At 36.0% G+C, this 21,959-nt stretch overlaps 1 protein-coding gene across 1 annotated transcript in view; it reads left to right on the forward strand.

The window, feature by feature from the left end:
- The first annotated feature begins 2,897 nt into the window (after positions 1–2,897).
- The window catches only part of LOC139136707 (membrane metallo-endopeptidase-like 1), a 35,698-nt gene continuing 16,636 nt past the window's right edge, over positions 2,898–21,959 (forward strand). Inside the window, exons 1-10 of the mRNA XM_070704516.1 lie at positions 2,898–2,926; positions 5,391–5,560; positions 5,978–6,067; positions 13,016–13,177; positions 13,979–14,062; positions 14,554–14,771; positions 17,108–17,173; positions 17,429–17,545; positions 18,315–18,401; positions 18,831–18,964. Coding sequence (XP_070560617.1) covers positions 5,416–5,560; positions 5,978–6,067; positions 13,016–13,177; positions 13,979–14,062; positions 14,554–14,771; positions 17,108–17,173; positions 17,429–17,545; positions 18,315–18,401; positions 18,831–18,964 — 1,103 coding nt within the window. The 5' untranslated portion in view covers positions 2,898–2,926; positions 5,391–5,415. The remainder of the gene's footprint in view (positions 2,927–5,390; positions 5,561–5,977; positions 6,068–13,015; positions 13,178–13,978; positions 14,063–14,553; positions 14,772–17,107; positions 17,174–17,428; positions 17,546–18,314; positions 18,402–18,830; positions 18,965–21,959) is intronic.

Genomic DNA, 21,959 nt, shown 5'->3' on the forward strand with positions numbered 1-21,959 from the left:
ATCAACTAAATGTTGCTGGAGAATAAGCTTTCATAGATGTGTAGTCTCCCTTATCAGATGCAAGGGTGGAATAAAAAATTGAAGCTGAAAGCGACAGAACATTCAGAGTAAAAATGTAAACTCTGAATTATTGAATTTTTTGAAATTTTCACTCTGATTTCCTGTCACTTTCTGCTTCAATTTTTCATTCCCCCTTTCATCTGATAAAGGAGACTTCACGTCTTCGAAAGCTTATGCCCCTGTAACATTTAGTTGATCATAGCCTGCTACCAAACCTGAGATTATTTTGTATTGTAGCTAAACACGTCTCTTGTACTTAGCAACTGGTTTTTAGCTTTGCTGTCAGCTAAGTAGGCGGATGTGTAGCATTGTCCTTAAATTTGTACATCCAAAGGTTTTTCTTCAAAACAGCCTGTACGAATCCTTTTATATTCGGATTACAAGTCCCCAGGGATTACCCTAATCAGATATGTTCAAATTATGATGAAATATGCAAATTTATATTTTTGAGGCTAATTTTGCGATTTTTTGGGGCAAAAAACTTCTTCTATTTTACTGATGTCTTCAATATTTGGTAAACATGTCCCTAAGAATGACCTTAGTCAAATTTGTGCTAGTTGTGATGAAATATTCAAATTTATATATTTCATGGCTTTTTTTCCACTTTTGGTCAAAAAATCTTTAAACAATCTTCTTCAAAACTGCTAATTGAAAAGCTTTGATATTTGGGACATAAACCTCTACTGATAGCCTTTTTCAGACTGTTCAAATTATGCAAAAATCTGCAACTTTGTATTTTTAAGACATTAAAGACATTTCAGATATCTTAAAGACATTAGGGATTACCATAACATTCAAGTTATGATGAAATTTACATTTTTTTTATTTTAAGGGTGATTTTTACCATTTTTGGTAAAAAAATTTGTATAAAAATTAATAGCAGGGTACAACAGAATTTGAAAGGTCTTTACGAATATGTTTTTAATTTCTGAGAAGTAGATTTTGAAATGTCACAGATTTATTTCAGGACTTATTTAAAGATATTACAAACAAACCAACCTTTTTGTTTATGAAGGACTTTGTTGAACAAGGAAATAGGTTTTACCCTGCCAAGGACCCAATTTCCCCACTTTCTGCATGTTGTGCCTTACTGTGACACTTTGACAACTTGACATCTTGTGTTTACTTTAGTGTGGACAACTATATACCATGTGCACTAGAATAGCTTTGACTAACTTTTTTCTTTCAAAATTTACAATTGTCTATACAAGAATAAATGTCTTAAGAAACCATCTTACAAAAATGGAGTATGCCTATCATACAAATACGTGTTTTCAACGCAATAAGTTTGCCAAATTTTGAGCTTTTTCAGATTTTTTTGTAAGCTTTAAACAAGTATGAACATAACACATAATCCACAATATTTAAGTAAAACCTGTTTTGTCATTACTTTGTTCATATTTTTTAAAACGATTTATAGTGTTTATGATGATTTTTAATGCTTATGTTTTTGATAGGAGGGTGTTAACACCGTTGGTATTTTCCTCTGACACATTTTACATACAAAGTGGCAATGTTTATTTGCCCATTTTACAGTAAATTATTGTATTTTACTCTAGAAATGTTTTGTGTATTTTTAGAATAAAATAATTTTACTGAATATCAGTGGTCCGTAATGTTATTTCAAGGCTTGAACACCCCCTGAACGCCTCAAATTAAAGGTTTTCAACAAGCGCACATCATGTGTTCTAGCCTTTAACACACTTATCGTTGAACGGCGTCCATGCGTTCAAAAAGTGTTACAGCCCTTTGAACGCGCAAATGCGTTCAATTTTTTGAACACATTTCATGTGCAACGTGTGTTCACATATGGAACACCATGGTGTTCAATATAATGTCTGATGAATACGTAGCGTTCAAAATCTGCACACGTGTGTTCAAAAATTGAACGTTGGTTGAACACGTAGTGTAAAATTTCTGAACGTCTGGACGCGTTCAAAAAGTGTTACAAAAAGGCGTTTAATTGGTGTTCTATCCTTGAACACTTAACTTTACAGTGTGGTAGTCTACATGTAAACTATCAAACATTATCACTGGCAAAACGTGCAATACCTGTAATATTTGTAAAGACCGTGTAATCATTGTTATTTATGACAAATGAATTCTAGTGCAGAGTTGAATTCAATTTTAAACAACAATAATGCTGTTTGTACACATACGGCAGAGCAGGACTTTCCATCACGTTTCAAGGAGTACAACGTGAATCGTTAACTACAGTGGGTAGACAACAAAACCACCAAAATTAGCTAAATCTTCAACCCTATTAATTAAATTTACAACCCTACTCATGTTTTATATCAATCAGATACACTTTTGTTTCAAGTTCCCCTTTAAGTCCCCGAATTCTTTCGAATGCCCCACAACATACCCTTGATATTTTCAAGCGCGATCGTCAGTTCTGCAGCCTCTCCCCTTCAGAGGTGTTTGTGAATGCAACCTGAGTTGGAAGGTATGCGTGCCACCGGCAAGTTGTAATGTTTAAAGTTAACGAAATGACAGAGAGAGAGAGAGAGAGAGAGAGAGAGAGAGAGAGAGAGAGAGAGAGAGAGAGAGAGAGAGAGAGAGAGAGAGAGAGAGAGAGAGAGAGATCGTAAGTAAAAACTCAGACGGCAGTCGTTGTTGGTCACTTGAGCATGGTTTTCCTCTGAGGCTGTCGTCGGCAACCTTGCTCGAGAAATCGCAGGAAGCGTGAACGAACTTTCCACTGTATCAGATACAGTAGATTTGCCAGTCAGAAACTAAAAAGTTCATTGTGCCCCTGGTCGGAACTGTAAACCCCGATATAGATCTGTTACTTTCATGAGGTCACTGTCGGTCACGTGATAACAATTGGCTTCAGAGAGTAGTAGAGACGGGAGGCAGCTTGGTGAGTACCGAACAATTTATGGTTTAAATTGAGGTGAAGCATTTGAGTTGCTCTGAAACGAAAACATGATCTTACTGCCTGATCAACTTTAGTGCTGAGATCAAGGTATAGTCGAATTGATAACAAATAATGAGGTAATATTGGAAGGCGAGGATGAGGGATGTCTGTTATAGTGTTATCGAGGCCACGCAAGGTGATTCGTAGGCCTGTGCTTTGTAATATACCATCATTAACTCCTTTGAGTTTGTGCTAGAAGTGTAGTCTGACAAATTATTAGGAACTGACTTCCAACAGTGAAAACTATGCGAGAGGACACAAGCGTACATGCAAATATTCTGAACTTGTGCTGGAAATGTCTGCAATTCAAATTTTGATAAGAATGCTAGGTGGAGTTCAGTTCTGTTTTCAGGTTGCGAAATATCCCTGGTCAAAAGGCTACTCGTTGAATCGATAAATCTTCTGCTTGCAGGGCTCCTATATCTGAAAAGGAAATTCAAATGTCAGAGATAAGTTGTTGTGGAAAACCTATCTTAACGTAATACTTTTGTGAAAGCCTAGCAAATTCATGATAAGGATTTGTGCTAAGGTGGCAGCGTCAAAAGCTTCGTCTATTGTCAGCTCCTGGTACAGTTTTGTCCTGAGTAGGATTATCTTCTCAGGCTCCATTATTATATTCTCTAATTATCTTCTCAAGTTTCAATGCAATTATTGGGATGAAAAACGATCTAGGCAATCGCTTTATATGATGGTGTTAACTCACGGCTAGTTCGAAACAAGCAGGTTCATTGAGTCCCTGGTCGGAACATTAAACGCTGTACATGGATATTTTACGTTCATGACGTGACGTTCGGTCATGTAATATAAATTGGCTTTAGAGGGTAGCAGAGACGGGAGGTAGCGCAGTAAGTATCGAACATCTCATGTACTCAGTTGACCTAAAGTGAGTATCGTCAGAACCGGAATCATCAATCAATGTTCTTTAGATTTAACTGAGAAGTGCTGTGGTTACATTACTATTGGGCACATCCTTGGATTCGATAGGAATGACAAACAGCGTCCCCGCCTTTAAGAAGGGACCATGGAATTTGTACTCGGAAGGTTGAGCAACCAAACCATAAAATGAAGAATACCAGAATTTTCAGTCGAGCGCGATGTACTATAACAATTGTATTATTGAATTTTGTATCTTTACAAAACTCTCCAGCAAACCATAATGACTTCAGATGTAACATTTCAACTTTTCACTGTACATGAATGATACAGTTTATTTGATAGTCCAGTTCTAATAATTACTGACACGCTGTCAAAAGGCTGATCCTTTGCGATCAAGTCAGTACAAATTGTATTTCAGCGCTGACCCTTGACGTCCTATGATATATCGTCTTACCTCCTCATATCATGATGTAGGTCAGACGAATAATACCAAGATGGGTGTGCGCGACTGCATGTTCTTTTGAGAAAGCAAATTTTTACAATTCAAACAATTCCGTCCATCAACTTTTTTAATTGTCCAATTTTGACCAATCCCTGATATTTTAGTTTGTTCAGACTCGTTTATATCATTGCAGTGTATTCTGTCCTTTAACGATGGGACATTAGACAAGAATAAGAACAGAATATTCATCTTATTTGAAGAAGACTTGTTGCAACACTATAGTATTTGGCCTGCTATAACAATATCAACGCGTGTTGAAGGGAAAGTGTTGTCAATTATTCATTTTCGTATTTTAGGAGCTTCTATTGCAATTTAGATTTAAGTTTAAAAATGCATGTTTTAGTGTTCCTGCGGTTTCGCAGCTTTGAAATTAAATATGTTACTTGACATAAAAATCATTAGCATAAAAACTGCACATTTTAATATTTGAGGACCTTTTATTCACTTTCTTGGCCCTTTTTTTCCTTAAATTTATTTCTATGAAACTGTTTGTTCTATTAAATAGTAGAAATTAAATTTGATTCGAAAGTTGTAAGCAATGACGTCATTATTTATGTGCAAAGTATGATAACGTTTTCATATGCAAATTTTAGTGCCATTTTCGTCAAAACATTGTTTCTTCTGATAATATTATTGTCCTACGCCTTTGAAAGTCGCATGGTAGCTTCGTATGGATAGTCTCATTAATGTTATTGTTATAATAACAACATCATTGCTTGGCACTTGGAAGTAGAAATGAGAAACGTCCGCATTTCCTCGGTGCAAACTTCATCATTCTGTAGGATACTAATTACAGACTAAAGCAAAAACAATCAGCATGTCGACCGCCAAGTCGCTTGTGCTTATTTTGGCTGAAATGGTATCAACGGAATGTATACCTCCTCTCTTCACGTATGAATAGTTTTGAATTAAAGCACGGTGAATACCAGGTAGATGATCCAATGAACAGTCACGTGATGATTTTCGACTCTGAAATCAGAAAAGAATTTAGTAACTACATGTCTTGACCGATTATTTTCTCGTTTTCAGTAATCAGTAATAGGTAGACTCAACGATGTCTGCGAGTTTCAGCAACAAATCCGAACGCTTCAGTTTGGAGGACTCAAACTCGGGTGGCAATTGCTCGAGTAAAGTGAGGTTGTCAACCATTATCATTGTCGTGCTCTTCTTCGTCTGCGTTGGATTAGCGGCAGCTCTCAGTGAGTATCATTTTCATTTGCTTTGCGATGTATGCCTTATGCTGCTCATTGAGGACGCGGACGCGTGTTCCTGGCCCGAAGAGGGCGCAGTACCAACTTGAAGACGGGATGATGATATTCTATATATCGATCAACAACAGAGACTTGGAGAAAGACACTTTTGATTCTATGGTGCGCCGATTCTTTATCACTAAAATTTACAGAAATTATAATTATATACATATAATTCCTAGTTGGAATTTCTGGATATTATGGGTTTATTTATAGACAGTAGAGAGGGGACATCTACTGTCTATGGTTTATTAAAAGAAGGTTAAGGTATACGAGAAACTTAGCTTTAACGACATTGGTGTTTTGAGCAAAAGCGATAATACATACTTATTTAGCCATACTTTCTTCTTTTTGTTTCATTTATAGTTGTCGTCATTTTGAAAAATGACAAGGACTCAGAACCTGTGATCGGTGGCTACAACGAGTATTGTTTGACTGCTCACTGCACCATGATGGGTAAGGTCATTGACCGCATGCGATGCAAGCTCACGTGCTCGCCTATTCATTGTTTGAAGTTTGTTATAGGCTTATCGGAGCACAAATAATCGATCAATGTTTTGAATAATATTTGCACCTTGAGATTTTCCCTCAATTTTACCGACCAGAACCTATATCTAATAGTCGAACCCCATGCAAAATGAAATAATTCGCGCCACATCCGACAGTTATGGTTTTTAGCTGTCATTAGGTATATCAATAATACCTTATCGTATAGGGTGAATCATTTCACTAGCATCTCATTTACATGTCTGTGTATGTATGTATGTATGTATGTATGTATGTATGTATGTATGTATGTATGTATGTATGTATGTATGTATGTATGTATGTATGTATGTATGTATGTATGTATGTATGTATGTATGTATGTATGTATGTATGTATGTATGTATGTGTGTGTGTGTGTGTGTGTGTGTATGTATGTATGTATGTATGTATGTATGTATGTATGTATGTATGTATGTATGTATGTATGTATGTATGTATGTATTATACATTAGAAAGCACAGCTGAAGGTGATTTTAGCACGTTTGGTTTCCAACAAATATATTCCAAATTCTGACATTGTATCTCGTTATATAAACAAGGTCAATACCAAGGGTTGGACCATTTGGTATCCTGATCTCGGGATCTGGAATATTTTCGAAAAAAATGATCCCCAGCAAATATCAGTGAAAAATGAATATGCCAGAAAGGCCTGTCAAAAAGAAAATGTGGGAGAGAGGAAAAATACTACACAATGGATCAGGTAAAAAAATGCTACGTACCTTACCAATCTTCCAGACCCAAAAGGATATCAAATGGTCCAACCCAACGTCTTTGTGCACACATTTTACAGTGCAGTGTAATTCAGTCGAAGATTCCGAGTCAGCTAGGTCAGGATTTGAAAAGAATAGTCACGTTCACCACGGTTAAAATTCTTAAGTTGATCCATTTTCTGTTTTGTGACGTATTGGTTTTGTAAGTCGTTCCAAAAGTAGATGCGCCAGTTGGACTTAAATAAATCATATTTACTTTTTCCTGATGGGTTTCTAAGTTAAGGGGGTTGATTGTCTTAAAAATTATCATATAAGTAGAAAGATCAAGAAAATAATCAAATTGATGTATAATATTCACACTAAGTGTTTGTATATATAACTATTTTATCATTACATTAAACTGTTTGTTATATTTTTGTCAGTGTCCTTTGGCTAAGGCACACTTAGGGCCAATGTCATCACTGCCAGTCTGTGTATGCCAGTCTGTCTGTATTAACATCCGTCCGCCAGTCTTTCTGTAGACCAAGTTTGTAGAACTAATAACTGAATAATTTCTACATTGAATGTGGCCAGCTTCGGAATGCCTAGATGGTTATCTATAATCAAATTGAATCTTGTGGGCGTTGACAAAAGAAGAAGAAAGAATTATGATTTTTAATAATCTGCAATAGTTATATTGAGTAAAATAAGTGACAACTTGGTGACAATCTCATTAAACATTGGTCAGATTGTCTTGGCAAGGCAGCTAACATACCATGTTGAACAAAAAAGTGTTGCGTGGAACTCGTTATGAGTAAATTTTAAAGCATACAGATCTTGTAAACAACCCGTGTTTCATTTTCAAGTTGCAGGATAACAAAACTGTGTTAGTTAGTAACCCTCGGTGCTTAATCCAACAAGTTCAGGTTATTAATCACAAACTCTTACAAGTGAGGATGTAAATATAAAAATATTGTATGAAAAAATGCTTTCGAAATTTGGTTTGGAAGGATTTCGTTTCTTTCCACTATCAAATTGTATATTTATGGAGTTGTTTGTCTGTGTAACTCACGTGGCATCTATTCAAATCCCTGGTATGATGCATTTACATTTGGTTAGAATGACGTTAAAAGTAATATACATGTCAGATGCTTAAGACTTTGCGGTATATATGTTTGTGTTTGGAAATTTCCCCATTTGTCTCTGAGACTGCAATACTAGTACTTATTTAACATGGTGGCAGTCTGAAACGTACCATTATCATGTAGCTGTGGCAGCATCATTAACAGTTGGAGCTCTGAACAATGCCCATTATTACATTTTACCTTAGTCTTTGATTGTGCAAGCATAGACCGTAGAGAAACAAAATATTGTGTATATTAATTTTATACATGACAATATTATAATGTACACCTTTAGTTTGGTATAACTGATTTTAACACTAGTGATGACGTACTGGGCTGCAAGGTATTGTGAAAGTGTGTGTGATGAACAGTTGCAAGTTCCCAACAATATCATACTTCAATGGACGGTACATCAAAATTTGTTCAAATGCACTTGACGATGAATATCACAAACTTAGGTCTATAGACGTAAATCGTGTATACACTCATTCTGGCCTGCCACATGCAACCAAATGTAAGCAAAGTGTCATTGACGCATAGCATATTAAAATGCTATAAAAGAAGCTTTGATTATTGTTTCACTATTTTTCATTCCTTGTATCAACATTCGAGATCCGTGTCTACTCCCGGCAGAGCATGCTGAATAGTCTGGTAATTGATTGTCACTATAGCCTGAATATGCGTAATAACCATGACTGACAAATGAATTCAGATGTAAGTTCAATTGACAGCAATAACAAGCCCACCATTAAACAGGAGGATACTGGATATATTGCCACGTGTTTAAAGCCTAAGTACTAGTACATCATGCTCTGGGAAGTCAGACAGGAAACTGCACTGTACCTAGAGCAAATGTACTGAAGAAATAAGTTACAGCTATAGAGTACAGTAGGTGAAAGGACGAAGAAATTAACTTTCGTTTACGTTGGCGCGCGCAGGCGTTTAGAGAACAGTTCCTTATAAAACCAGATATGAACTGAATATGCTCACGTGTTTTACAACAGGTTCATTAATAGTAGTACGCTTCATAGAAAAATAAGATATATGTTATCACTAATGAAGCAGGTTTTTTTCAATATCGCACAGTACTCTCAGATTTTAATCACTAATTACAAAACTTTATTTAATATACAAATGAGCTGTTAATTAACTTGACACTGCTAAATGCTTCATGGGACAATTAGATATCCATCAGATCAACATTTGTAGCACGTTTTATTTAATGCAGTATTTTTAAAGTAATGTCACTAATTAAAAAGTTCATTAAATATGCAAATAATCCCTATATTAACTTGACACTGTTCAATGATTCATAGCACAATTAAATATTTATCAAATCAATATCTGTAGCACGTTTCACAAAATTTGGTGCCGTAATTTCAGAGTTACCGGTATATACCTAATTACAAAGTTTATTAAATATGCAAATGAACCCTTAATTAACTTTACACTACTAAATACTTTACAACACAGTTAGATATCTGTCAGATCAGTATATGCAGCAGTTTTCATCACATTTGATGCAGTTATTTCGGAGTTATATGACTACTTATAAAACTTCATGAAATATGCCAATGAGCTAATTATTAACTAGACACTGTTCAATGCTGTTCAGTACAATTGGTTATTTCTCAGATCAACATCTGTAGCAAGTTTCATCAAATTTGACGCTGTAATTTTGGAGTAATATCACTAATTAAAAAGTTCATTAAATATGCAAATGAAACCTTAATTAACTTCACACAACTAAATGCTCTACACCACAATTAGATATCTGTCGAATCAGCATCTGCAGCACATTTCATAACATTTGGTACAGTTATTTTGGAGTTATATCACTAATTACAAAACTTCATAAAATATGCAAATGACCTATTTGTTAATTTGACACTGCCAAATGCTTCTCAGTACAATTAGATATTTATCGAAACAATATCTGTACCCAATTTCAAAGACTTGGGTGCCGTAATTTCAGAGTTATATACCTAATTACAAAGTTCATTAAATATGCAAATGAACGCCTAATTAATTTCACGTTACTGAATACTTTACACTACAGTTAGATATCAGTCGGATCAGTATCTGCAGCAGATTTCATTACATTTGGTGAAGTTATATCGAAGTTATATGACTAATTACAAAACTTCATAAAATATGCAAATGACCTATTTATTAACTTGACACTGTCCAATGCTTCTAAGTATAATTAGATATATCAGATCAATATTTGTTGCAAGTATCATCAAGTTTGGTGCAGAAATTTCAGAGTTATCTCACTAATAACAAAAGTTCATTAAATATGCAAATGAGAAGGCAATTAACATGACACTCACAGTATCATCATAATGTTCTGAGATTGTCATCTGTGAAAAGTTTCATGAAATTTCGTGCAGTATTTCTTGATATATGTCTACACTGTCATTACCGTCTCCATAGGGAAACCATTGTAAAGAAAAAAACGATATTGCATAACTTCATTAATATGCAAGCCACACTAACCAAAATCTAATCAGTTTTTGCAAGTAGCATATGGTACCTGTGTACCAAATCTGACTTGAATCCGTTCAGGCGTTTTTGAGTTAGCGTGTAAACAGACAGACAGACAGACACACACACACACACACACACACACACACACACACACACACACACACACACACGGACAGACAGACAGACATCGCTATGACAATAGCCAACGTGTTTACACACGTGAGCTAAAAAGCAAACAAACAGTCTTTTGGAATAATAATGGATTTCACCGACGCGTAACTTGTCTTCCTACAAATGTTGATTTACCATTTTTAGCTCACGTGTGTAAACACGTGGGCTAATGTCATAGCGATGTCTATCTGTCTGTTCGTGTGTGTGTGTATGTGAAAAAAACTCAAAAACGCCTGAACGGATTCAAGTCAGATTTGGTACACAGGTACCATATGCTACTTGCAAGAACTGATTAGATTTTGGTTATTGTGGCTTGCATATTAATGAAGTTATGCAATATCGTTTTTTCCCGTACAATGGTTTCCCTATGGAGACGGTAATGACAGTGTAGACATATATCAAGAAATACTGCACAAAATTTCATGAAACTTTTCACAGTTGACAATCTAAGAACATTATGATGATACTGTGAGTGTCATGTCAATTATCTTCTCATTTGCATATTTAATGAACTTTTGTTATTAGTGAGATAACTCTGAAATTCCTGCACCAAACTTGATATTTCCAACAAATATTGATCTGATATATATCTAATTATACTTAGAAGCATTAGGCAGTGTAAAGTTAAAAACTAGCTCATTTGCATATTTTATGAAGGTTTCTAATTAGTCATATAACTCCGATATCACTTCACCAAATGTGATGAAATCTGCCGCAGATACTGATCCGACTGATATCTAACTGTAGTGTGAAGCATTTAGTAGTGTGAAATTAATTAAGGGTTCATTTGCATATTCAATGAACTTTGTAATTAGGTTTATAAGTCTGAAATTACGGCACCCAAGTCTTTGAAAGTGGGTACAGATATTGTTTCGATAAATATCTAATTGTACTGAGAAGCATTTGGCAGTGTCAAATTAACAAATAGGTCATTTGCATATTTTATGAAGTTTTGTAATTAGCGATATAACTGCAAAATAACTGCATCAAATGTGATGAAATCTGCTGCAGATACTGATCCGACAGATATCTAATTGTGGTGTAGAGCATTTAGTTGTGTGAAGTTAATTAAGGGTTCAATTGCATATTTAATGAACTTTTTAATTAGTGATATTACTCCAAAATTACAGCGTTAAATTTAATGAAACTTGCTACAGATGTTGATCTGATAAATATCCAATTATACTGAGAAGCACTGAGCATTGTCAAGTTAATAATTAGCTCATTTGCATATTTCATGAAGTATTTAAATAGTTATATAACTCCGAAATAACTGCATCAAATGTGATGAAACCTGCTTCACATACCGATACGACAGATATCTAACTGTGTTGTAAAGCATTTTGTAGTGTAAAGTTAATTAAGGGTTCATTTGCATATTTAATAAACTTTGTAATTAGGTATATAACTCTGAAATTTCGGCACCAAAATTTTGTGAAATGTGCTACAGATATTGATTTGATAAATATTTAATTGTGCTATGAATCATTGAACAGTGTCAAGTTAATTTAGGGTTTATTTGCATATTTAATTAACTTTGTAATAAGTGATATTACTCTAAAATTACAACATTAAATTAAATAAAACGTGCTACAAATGTTGAAGTGATGGATATCTAATTGTCCCATAAACCATTGAGCAGTGTCAAGTTAATGAACAGCTCATTTGCATATTAAATAAAGTTTTGTAATTAGTGATTAAACTCTGAGAGTACTGTGCGAAGTTGAAAAAAACTTGCTACATATAGAGATAACATACATCTCATTGTTTTGTGAAGCGCACTACTATTAATGAACTGTTGTAAAACACGTGAGCATATTCAGTTCATATCTGGTTTAAATGAATAAACGCTTGCTCAATGTATGCATTGTGACAGATGTTATTGACCTTCACAATTCATGGAAACAACACTTGCGCATGTAAAATCTTCTGTGTTTTTAAACGCTTACATAATTGGTGGTCACAAACAAAAACTTAATTACTTTGGCTTTTGAGGAGCGTACCTCAATTCTTTGGTCAAACGGTCGACTTTGCGAGTAGAAGTGAGCTTGTAAATTAGATGGTAGCGTATTTATGAAACCTGCACTCTTTCACAGTACCCAAAATACTGCAAAATCGTAGCTCGGAGGTTTTTCAGGAAATGGGCATGTTTAATATGCCTGCTTTGAGTATCAGTCGTCTGTCTGCCGCTTCTGAGTGCCCCAGAATATGATGAAACTAAAACAAAGTCATTACTAACCTGTGCACCTCAACAAAACCTTTGTACATTTATGATGTGTTCCTTAAAGTCCATGTCTTCCTAAAGATAATTTTTTCGAGTTATTCAAGTATTTTTTCCCGACCGGTTCAAAAACTGTCCAATATCCCCATGATGCATATAGCTGGTGCTATGGCTGGACGAATGAACACGGAAGTTGACCCCTGCGATGACTTCTTTGAATTTTCTTGCGGAAGATGGAAGAAAAGGACTGTCGTACCTGAGGACAGGTCCTCGGTCATGACATCTAGCGAGTTAACGGATGATCTAAATGCTATACTGAAAGGTAGGAATATCTCTGTTCTGGAGATATATTATGTCCTTTGATTTTTTTTTGTAAATTATACACAAACTTACAGTTTGGGGCGGATGTATTTTGAAGTTTACTCTTGGTATGACTTCTGTGAATTTTTCCTGTGGTTCTTGGCTCAAGAAAACTGTCACTAATGAAGATCGCTTAAGATATGACACGTTTCTAACACTTTGCGATGACGTCGACATAAAGCTGAAATGTACCAACGCAGATCGCTATGAGAACAATTGAGGTATTATGAGATTTGGTTTTGTCGCATGCACCATTTTGAACCCCTATGTAATGTGTTTGATATGTGTACAACTGTTGTTTTTAATGGCAAAAAATTGATTGCGTAAATGTAAATTACAGCTTATTTGCGCGCCTGAAAGCTGTAACCCCATGGCATTAGTATTTTGTTATCTTTAAGATGGATAACTACTTATTGTGAGGACGGCAATATTGTCATTTTCTTTATACTTATGTATGCATTATTACTAAACATAATATTGATTAGACATGACATATTAATTAAATGGGATGTCCCATTTTTACTTTTTTGCTGTAACTTGTTAAAATTCATCATACCCCTGGTTTTTATTCAGCTCACATCGCTTTATGATAACATTCATTTGCGTTGGTTGTGTCGTACAACTCACAGGTTTCATTGAGAAGGGATCCAGACTAAGGATAACGAAAACGTTTACATGTCGCTTCCATCGTCTAATGAAACATCCCTACATAACTGCTATACCTCGTAGATTCTCATAAACTCCCTCCCCATTATGATTTCAGATCTGATTGAACAACAGATCAACGACGACGATCTCGATCCTGTGAAGAACGTAAAGAAAAATTACCTAGCATGTACAGACCTTGGTAAGTGTGTTTGTCAAGTGTAAGTGTGTTTGTCAAGTGATCTCTGTCATGTTCCCGTCCATGTTGAAGTTATTCGACATTGATTATTTGACTGACCTTGATTTTTTATGGGACTTGTTCGAGTTGAAAGCCCTGGCAGCGTCTTCATCATCTTCAACTGATCTCTAGTTTCCATTAATGTAATTTTTTAGCACGAGGAACACTGCACAGTTTGTTAACTCAAGCAGTGTTGATGACAGACTGACAATATTTGTACTTCGTCACAAGTTTCGCCAAATTTGTGAACTTTTTTATCTCTTTGATTACGTGGCTTTCGCACCTTCAAGTAAACATTTTAATGTCAGGCTGCCCCGACGTCCGCTTGACAAGTAACCAAATGATAACAAGGAAAAGTCCTCTTCTGCACTCGAAATTGTTTGTCCGATATATTTGGAGGGAATGATTTTATGTATAATACCAAACAGCTGTTTATTCTTGTTCGTCAATATCAGACACCATAGAGGAACGGGGCTCTCAACCGTTGGTAGATCTGATGGAGAACCTGGGTGGCTGGCCCGTGCTCGGCAATAACTCTGGCGGAAATTGGGATGAGAGTGTCTTTGATCTGGAAGACCAATTAGCATTGGGGCGTGGGGAATACGGAAAGAGCGTGATATACCAAGCGAACGTTGATATCGACAATAAAGACTCAACAAGGTACATACTGAAGGTAAGATGTAATTTCCCTACGTGTGTTTCGTTAAAATTGAAGCATCGACTTCTCCTTTGTATCACTTTACATTGGACGATGGTAAATAATTTTGCTCGAAGAAAAATTTGAGGGATCTCTTGGCACGTGCTTTACCGTTCATACTATTTTAAAAATAATGTCATTGAAGAACTTGTGTAAACTTACATCAAACTAGATGTAACTACAAAGACTGCATTCACAAACACCTCGATCGAGGGAGAATGGGGCGGGAGATTCCAAAAAATTACTCAGATTTTTTCGAATGTCTCCCTTTACATACCCACAATGCGTTCAAATACCCCTTCTGACTTGCTATAAGTTTTAAGCTGCCTCCTCCGCAAAGAAAGGCAAAATTTGGCCGATAAAGTCCTTCGTCAAAAAATATGAAATCACAACACATGGGAGTCTGTTGGGTAAAATGTTATCATTTCGCGATAAAATCAAGTAATATCTCTACATTTATATATGTGTAATAGTTCATCTTAATGCGCTTTGCTTGAAATGGCAGGTAAAAAGTGCATGTGTGTACAAAACATTTGAATTTTTGATTCCATCGATTTACTCTACACGGTACTCTATTAGAAAACTTTTTTTTTCAAACATAAAACTAGCGGTATTTGTGCATATATAAATTTGTATAATTGGCATAAATGTACTTGTTTAGAATAGAGTGTGTCAAGTGCATATGTCTACAAGGAATTTTAGAATTTCACCGAAAGTTTGAATTTTACTAATCATGATTTTAATCACTTTTTTGAATGTCAGTTTTTCAACCCTTGCCATTTTTGAATGATGTTAGATAATGCAAAATAAAATAGTCGTTTTTTTCTACATTTACTCTTCTTTTAAGTAAAATATAACATTTCAGAAAATGTTGTCAAGTTATTGACTCAAATTAATTTTTATCATTAATACGAAAATTGAGGGTTTTTACCCAAAATATACACCAACTTCATCTTTCGAGTAGGCTACTGCTACCATACTAAACTTTAGAGTCTCTGCTTTTTTAAAATATATAGTATGAGGGGGTTTCCTTGTATCTTTGATGATAAATATTGCCTTGAAAATACTGTGTTGGCAACATGCAGAACCACCTTAAAGACGTTGGGTAATATAAGTGTACTTTACTAGAATAGTATGGTTCAAAGTGCATGTCTACAAGAAATTAGATATTGGAATTTCACCAAAATGCTTGATTCGCTATACATGGGAGTCTATGAGAAGACTCTGAATAATGTTTTATAATACTAAACCAACTTAATCTTTGCTTTTATAAGTGTTTGATAATTGGTGCAAGTGTATTTGATTCCTAACAGGTTTTGAAAGCTCAGATGCGGACAACAAATATGATATTGGAATTTCACCAGAAATTATATTTTAGATGGTTATTAAATGTTTTCCATAGCAAAAACTTGCTGTATCTGTATATGTGTAAAGACCGTAATCATTGTTATTGATCATAAATGAATTCTAGTACGGACTTGAATTCGGTGCTGACTGTACAGATATGGTTGTGCTGAACTTTTCATCACGCTTTAGGGATTTGAACAAGAAAGTGCAATGGATACACAAAACAAAACTACCCAAAATTAGCCAAACGTTGTAGCTTAAATTGACAACCCAACACGTATTTCATATCAATCAGAGACGATTTTTGTTGCAAGTCCCCCTTTAAGTCCCAAAATCCGTTTAACTGCCTCCAACATACCCTTGATATTTTCAATTCCTTTCCTCAATACTCCAAACCCCTCCAGAGATGTTTTTAATACAGCCCAAGGGGTAAAAAACATGACTACAGATTTCAACCAGTTCACGAAATAATATATGCGAGAGTAAGCGAATGCATATTTTGAGTTGACTGGTCAAAACCGATATCAGTTGTTCCGGTGGCTAAAATGAGACCTGAGATCTCCTACCAGTCCTCACTGAGCTACATCGCAAATATAGCACTGTGTTTTATGTCTAACTAGATGATCTCTTTCAAAGATTTTAAAATGCTTACAATATGCATTCTTACTTTTTCGGCCATTTTCCATTTTTGGGCATCGTCCTACGCTATGGAGAGCTTTGATTCGCAAACGGTCGTTTGAATAATGTAATTGTAAGTAAATGAGAATAAACTTTTAAGCATAACGTAAAGATAAAATTCCAAGATTATTCTCTTCAATGGAGTAAATGAATCAATTGCATATTTTATAACTACATGATGCTGAGTAAATTAAAATGAGCGTGTACACTTATAGCCCATTAAACGTTAATTATTGACCTTTCGAGCCATGACATATTTCATGCATTTCGATTATTTTCGCTTTCAGCTCGATCAGCCAAGTCTTGGACTTCCTAGTAGGAACTATTATTTGCAAGACCGTCGCAGCAACAAGGTTTGATTCTATACAGGCTGCTTGTGGTTTATTGTAGTATATCGTACGTGAAAATTCAGCGCTTGGCATCTCTCTATCTTTTCAACTTCAAGTCTATGGGTTACTATCTTCCTAGAATACGTCGATAGTTGTTCGGATGTTACGATTTCAGGTTCAAATTTAAGTAGGTAATAGGTTTTTAGAGCCAGAGAAATGTACTTTTAGAAATAATGAGTAATGTCTGCTCAGGAGTAGGTTTGTATAATTCTCCTTCAGTATCTGCAAGCGTATCTGGAGTATATGACGACTATAGCAACAATGTTGGGTGCAGACGCAGATGTTGCAGCTGGAGACTTCAATGATCTGATTGAGTTTGAGATTAGACTTGCTAATGTGAGTTACTTTTCGATATTAGTTGCCATTTTACATCACTCGCTACTCTTTTCCTTCCTTCTGTTACTTGTTTCTTCTCCTCTGTCTTTGGTTCTGACTGTCCGTGAGTCCGCCTATTTGTCTGTCTTTCTGTCTGTCTATCTGTCTGTCAGTCTGTCATCGGTTTGTCTGTCCTTCTGTCTTTCCGTCAATCTGTCTGTCTGCATGTCTACTAGATGCCAAATGTAATATCTGTATTTCTGTTTTATCAGTTTTGTTCCCTCCCTACTCTTTTACAAACGAGCGAGGTTGTTCATTTACTTCTACTTTACATTTTGCTTCAATCGGCCTGTGAACCACTTCCTATGTTGTTACTGTCTATTAGGTCTGTCTGTCTGTCTGTCTGTCTGTCTGTCTGTCTGTCTGTCTGTCTGTCTGTCTGTCTGTCTGTCTGTCTGTCTGTGCGTTGTTGGGTGGTCGGGTGACTTGGTTGATGGATGGATGGACGGATGGATGGATGTATGGATGGATTGGTGGATGGATGGATAGATGTTTGATGGCTAGATTGATGTATGGATGGATGGATGGATGGATGGATTTATTTTGATGTATGTCTGTCTGTCCGTCTGTCTGTCAATCTGTATGTCTGCCAGGTGCCCACTGTAATATCGGTATTCCTTTTTATCAGTTCTGTCCCTTACTTACTCTTCCCTACTCTTTTACAAATAAGCGAGGTTGTTCATTTGCTTCTTTACCTATTAAAACATATTACCCTTATATCTTTTGCCAGTTGACAATACAAAAAGATAAACGTCGTGACGTCAATGCGTTGTACAACAAGATGACAATCGCTCAACTCCAGTACAATGTGACAGGGGTAATGTATCCAGCAGTGCTCAGGGAGGTTCTGTCGAGGGAAGCAAATGTAACCTTCATATGTTACCAAAGTCAGAAATTGAATTCAATCTTCAAGGAAATAAGATAAGTCTACGAAATTTTGATGGATTTCCTTGCAAACGGCTAACATTGACCTTGGCTTGGTTTCTGAAATTACGTCCGCACAATTTATTTTCTTTTGCATTATGTGGTTTATATTGAGTTTAATTCTCTCGAGCAAATCAAATATTGAAACTTAGCTTCGCAATTTGGCTTGAGAGTAGTATGGAAGTGGCATGTTAGTAGAGGTCGCTCATGGAAGAAACACATAAAGGCGCACATAGTCGTCAGAAGTGACGATTTCTCAGTAGAATGGCAAATGATTGTGTGTTATATAACTGATATAAAATCTGGCTTTTTCTATTTTCAGTTTGATTGGCTCGATTTCTTCCGTCAGTTAGGAGCAAGCTGGTCTGCAGATCTCCAGGACAGTGAAGAGATAGTTGTTTCTGAACCACGGCACATCAGAGAAATTACTGAGGTTGTTCAGAACACTCCACACAGGTATTGTTTACAAATCATAAAATTCAACAGTTTCGATATTTACAATTCAAATTATTTCTTCAGTAACGATCGAAATGACTTGATGCAGTTTAAGAGAAGCTATCATTTGTGAAGTGTTCGAGTCCTTCAGTAGACAGTTTATAACACATTCTGAAAAAAAACTCACACGAGACTGTACGCTACGTAATAAATCGGCAACCATTTCGTAGCTAGCAAACACTAGCTTGCATATGAACCAAGCAACCTTGAGATTGACAGTCCGCTGTTTTATGTAGAGAATAACTATTTGTGACAGAAGCGTTGATGAAGAAGATGGAAACCTTTCATAGCTCATTTACGTGGCCTTAAAATAATGGCAAAACTAGCTGCAAAAATGCACAACTGAAAATTCCATCAGAATTTGAACATATCACATTTAGATGGTCGCTTAGAACATGTCAACAAAATTGCCCTAAATATAAAAATTTGCATGTTTGTGCATAATTTGAACAAATCTCAGTGTAATCGGTCATCCTTAGAGACTTATCCAAGCTCACTGGTCTGTAGTTTTAAAAATTTTGTAAAGATTTTTTGACCAAAAATGACAAAATTGCCTTCAAAATACAAATATGCAAATTTGAACAAACCTAAGTGAGGTCACCTCAAGTAAACTTTATATTAAAATTCAAAGCAATCGGAATTGCGGTTTTAGAGGATAAGGAAATTGTTTACAGAGGACGGACGGACGGAGGGATGGACGACGACAACGGACGAGGACAAAAATCAGGCTGACAGCGAAGTTTATTAAAAAGTCAGGGAAATCCTATGAATTTAGCACTGACTCAGACGTGAAAATTGGCAGACAGGCTGGGACCCCTACTATTGAGGTGATACTATGTCACACCGCGTTTGAACAATGCTGATCAAGTCGGTGTTATGAATTACCCAGAAATTCCTGAAAATCAAAGGAAAAACAATTGCTTGAAATAATGAAATGTTGGATTTCAGTTGACTTGACCAAAAGTGTGTTCGGTTAAGAGCAGTAGTGTCATGCGAAAGCTGGTCTCCGAATTTTCCAAAAAATAGTTATGTTATAGTTACTATCTCAAGCTGAAAACCCGGTACCCTGAAGATAAACCGTGTTGCACCAGTCCTTGACGACGGGAATCACCTTGGACTTATAGAATGAGAATTGGGTGTTTTTCTGGAGGCAATACAGTAAGTAAGAAAAGTCTTCCAGGATCATGGTGGCTATTGTTATGCCAATGTGGGCAGTAAGACAGGTGTCGTTGGCTGTCAAGACATGTCTCATCTTGCTGCTGGTGATCTAAGATGACATCGAACAAAACCCAGGGGCTCCTCCCACGTTACGAAGTAACAACCAACCGGCAACAAAGGAGGACATTTCAGATATCATGAGAAACCCTGATAGCTGACGCAAAATGCATGAACTGCAAACTCGATCAACTACAGTCGAGAATGGATGGAAGAGAAGACGAGATACACGTCCTCAAAGAAGGTACCTCAGTAAACAGTGCTAAGAGAGACGACATTGAAGTAAAGCAAGATGAACTCAAAACAGTAGTCGAACACCTTATTCGCGAAAATGAAAGGTTGAAACAAGAAAAAATGATCTTGGAAATAGATCAAGAAGAAATAACTTGATATTTTGTGGTGTTCAACAAGGGGAGGACGATGAAAGGTGGTCAACATCAGAAGAAAAAGTGTCAGAAATACTGAATCAGAATCTTGGACTTTCGCAGGATGGCGAGTTTGAAAGAGTGCACAGGATTAAAAATGCTTCCTCAGTCCGTGGAAGCAATCCGATCGTTGCTATGTTTACGAAATTTAAAGATCGCGAAAGGATACTGGAGAATGCAAACAAGCTGAAAGGTTCGAACATCAGCATAGGGGAAGATTTCTTGAAAAGAATACGGACAATGCGTTCTTCACTGCTGGATTTTCGCAAATCCCTTCTTGCTAATGGCAGAAAAATTAAAGTAAAGGTTAGATATGACAACTTGAAATTACTTTGTATAGGTCAGAACGGAAGAATAACTGTCTACAGATTCAACGAACGAACACGACAAGTCGAACAACTCCCTACACGTAACACCGAAGTCCCCAGACAAGGATGTGGCCACGGCCCGAAACATTCACATTTATCTTTGTTATGTTGGAATGTTAGAGGTTTGATAAAACAAGATTTACGATATTGATTTTACATCACTGTGTACAAAATTTGACATATGCTGCTTTCAGGTAACATTTGGTCTTGCTGGGTTTCCTGTAAATTTTCTTGAAAATTATACGCTTTTCTCCGTAACGCAATAACACAAAGCCGTAGAGGGAGACTGAATGGAGGATTGTTTGTATATTAAGAGTAAAAGTAAGTAAAGAGTAAGTAAGTAAAAGCTCCTAGTACGAAGGTTACATATTGCTCCAGATAATTTTATCGTTCTCTGCCTGGATAAATTGTTATTTAATCAGGGTAACGATGTTATCTTAGATGATGCTGTATTAGACCACAGAATAGCACCAATAGTATACAAAATTTAGAATGTTATTTGATTCAGAAGCGAAACAATTTCCTTGACACGTCTTACACTATTACTGGGGATTTTAATGCTAGAAGTGGAAGGGATATAGATTACATCGTTGACGATTCAACTAAACACATTTGAATTGAAGATTATAATTATATGTCAGATTGTTTTTCTCTGTCACGTAGTTCAAAGGACACAATCATAAATGAGGCTTCATAACACTTCTATGTATGCGTTTAAACTTTGATTTGCATACCATCAATGAAAGACTTGCAGATAATGTTGGCAGGGAACATGACTTGTGTTACTCCAAATGGTGCAAGCGTAGTAGACTATTGTTTGGTTTCCTCTGAATTGTTTGCCGCTGTAAAATATTTTAATGTGTTAGCTAGGAGTGAATCAGATCATTTTCCATTGATCTGTCATCTGCATATAGTCTCTACAGGTGTCACTGTTCAAAGCAATAGAAA

The sequence above is a fragment of the Ptychodera flava genome, chromosome 7 (assembly GCF_041260155.1).
Source record: "Ptychodera flava strain L36383 chromosome 7, AS_Pfla_20210202, whole genome shotgun sequence".
NCBI lineage: Eukaryota > Metazoa > Hemichordata > Enteropneusta > Ptychoderidae > Ptychodera > Ptychodera flava.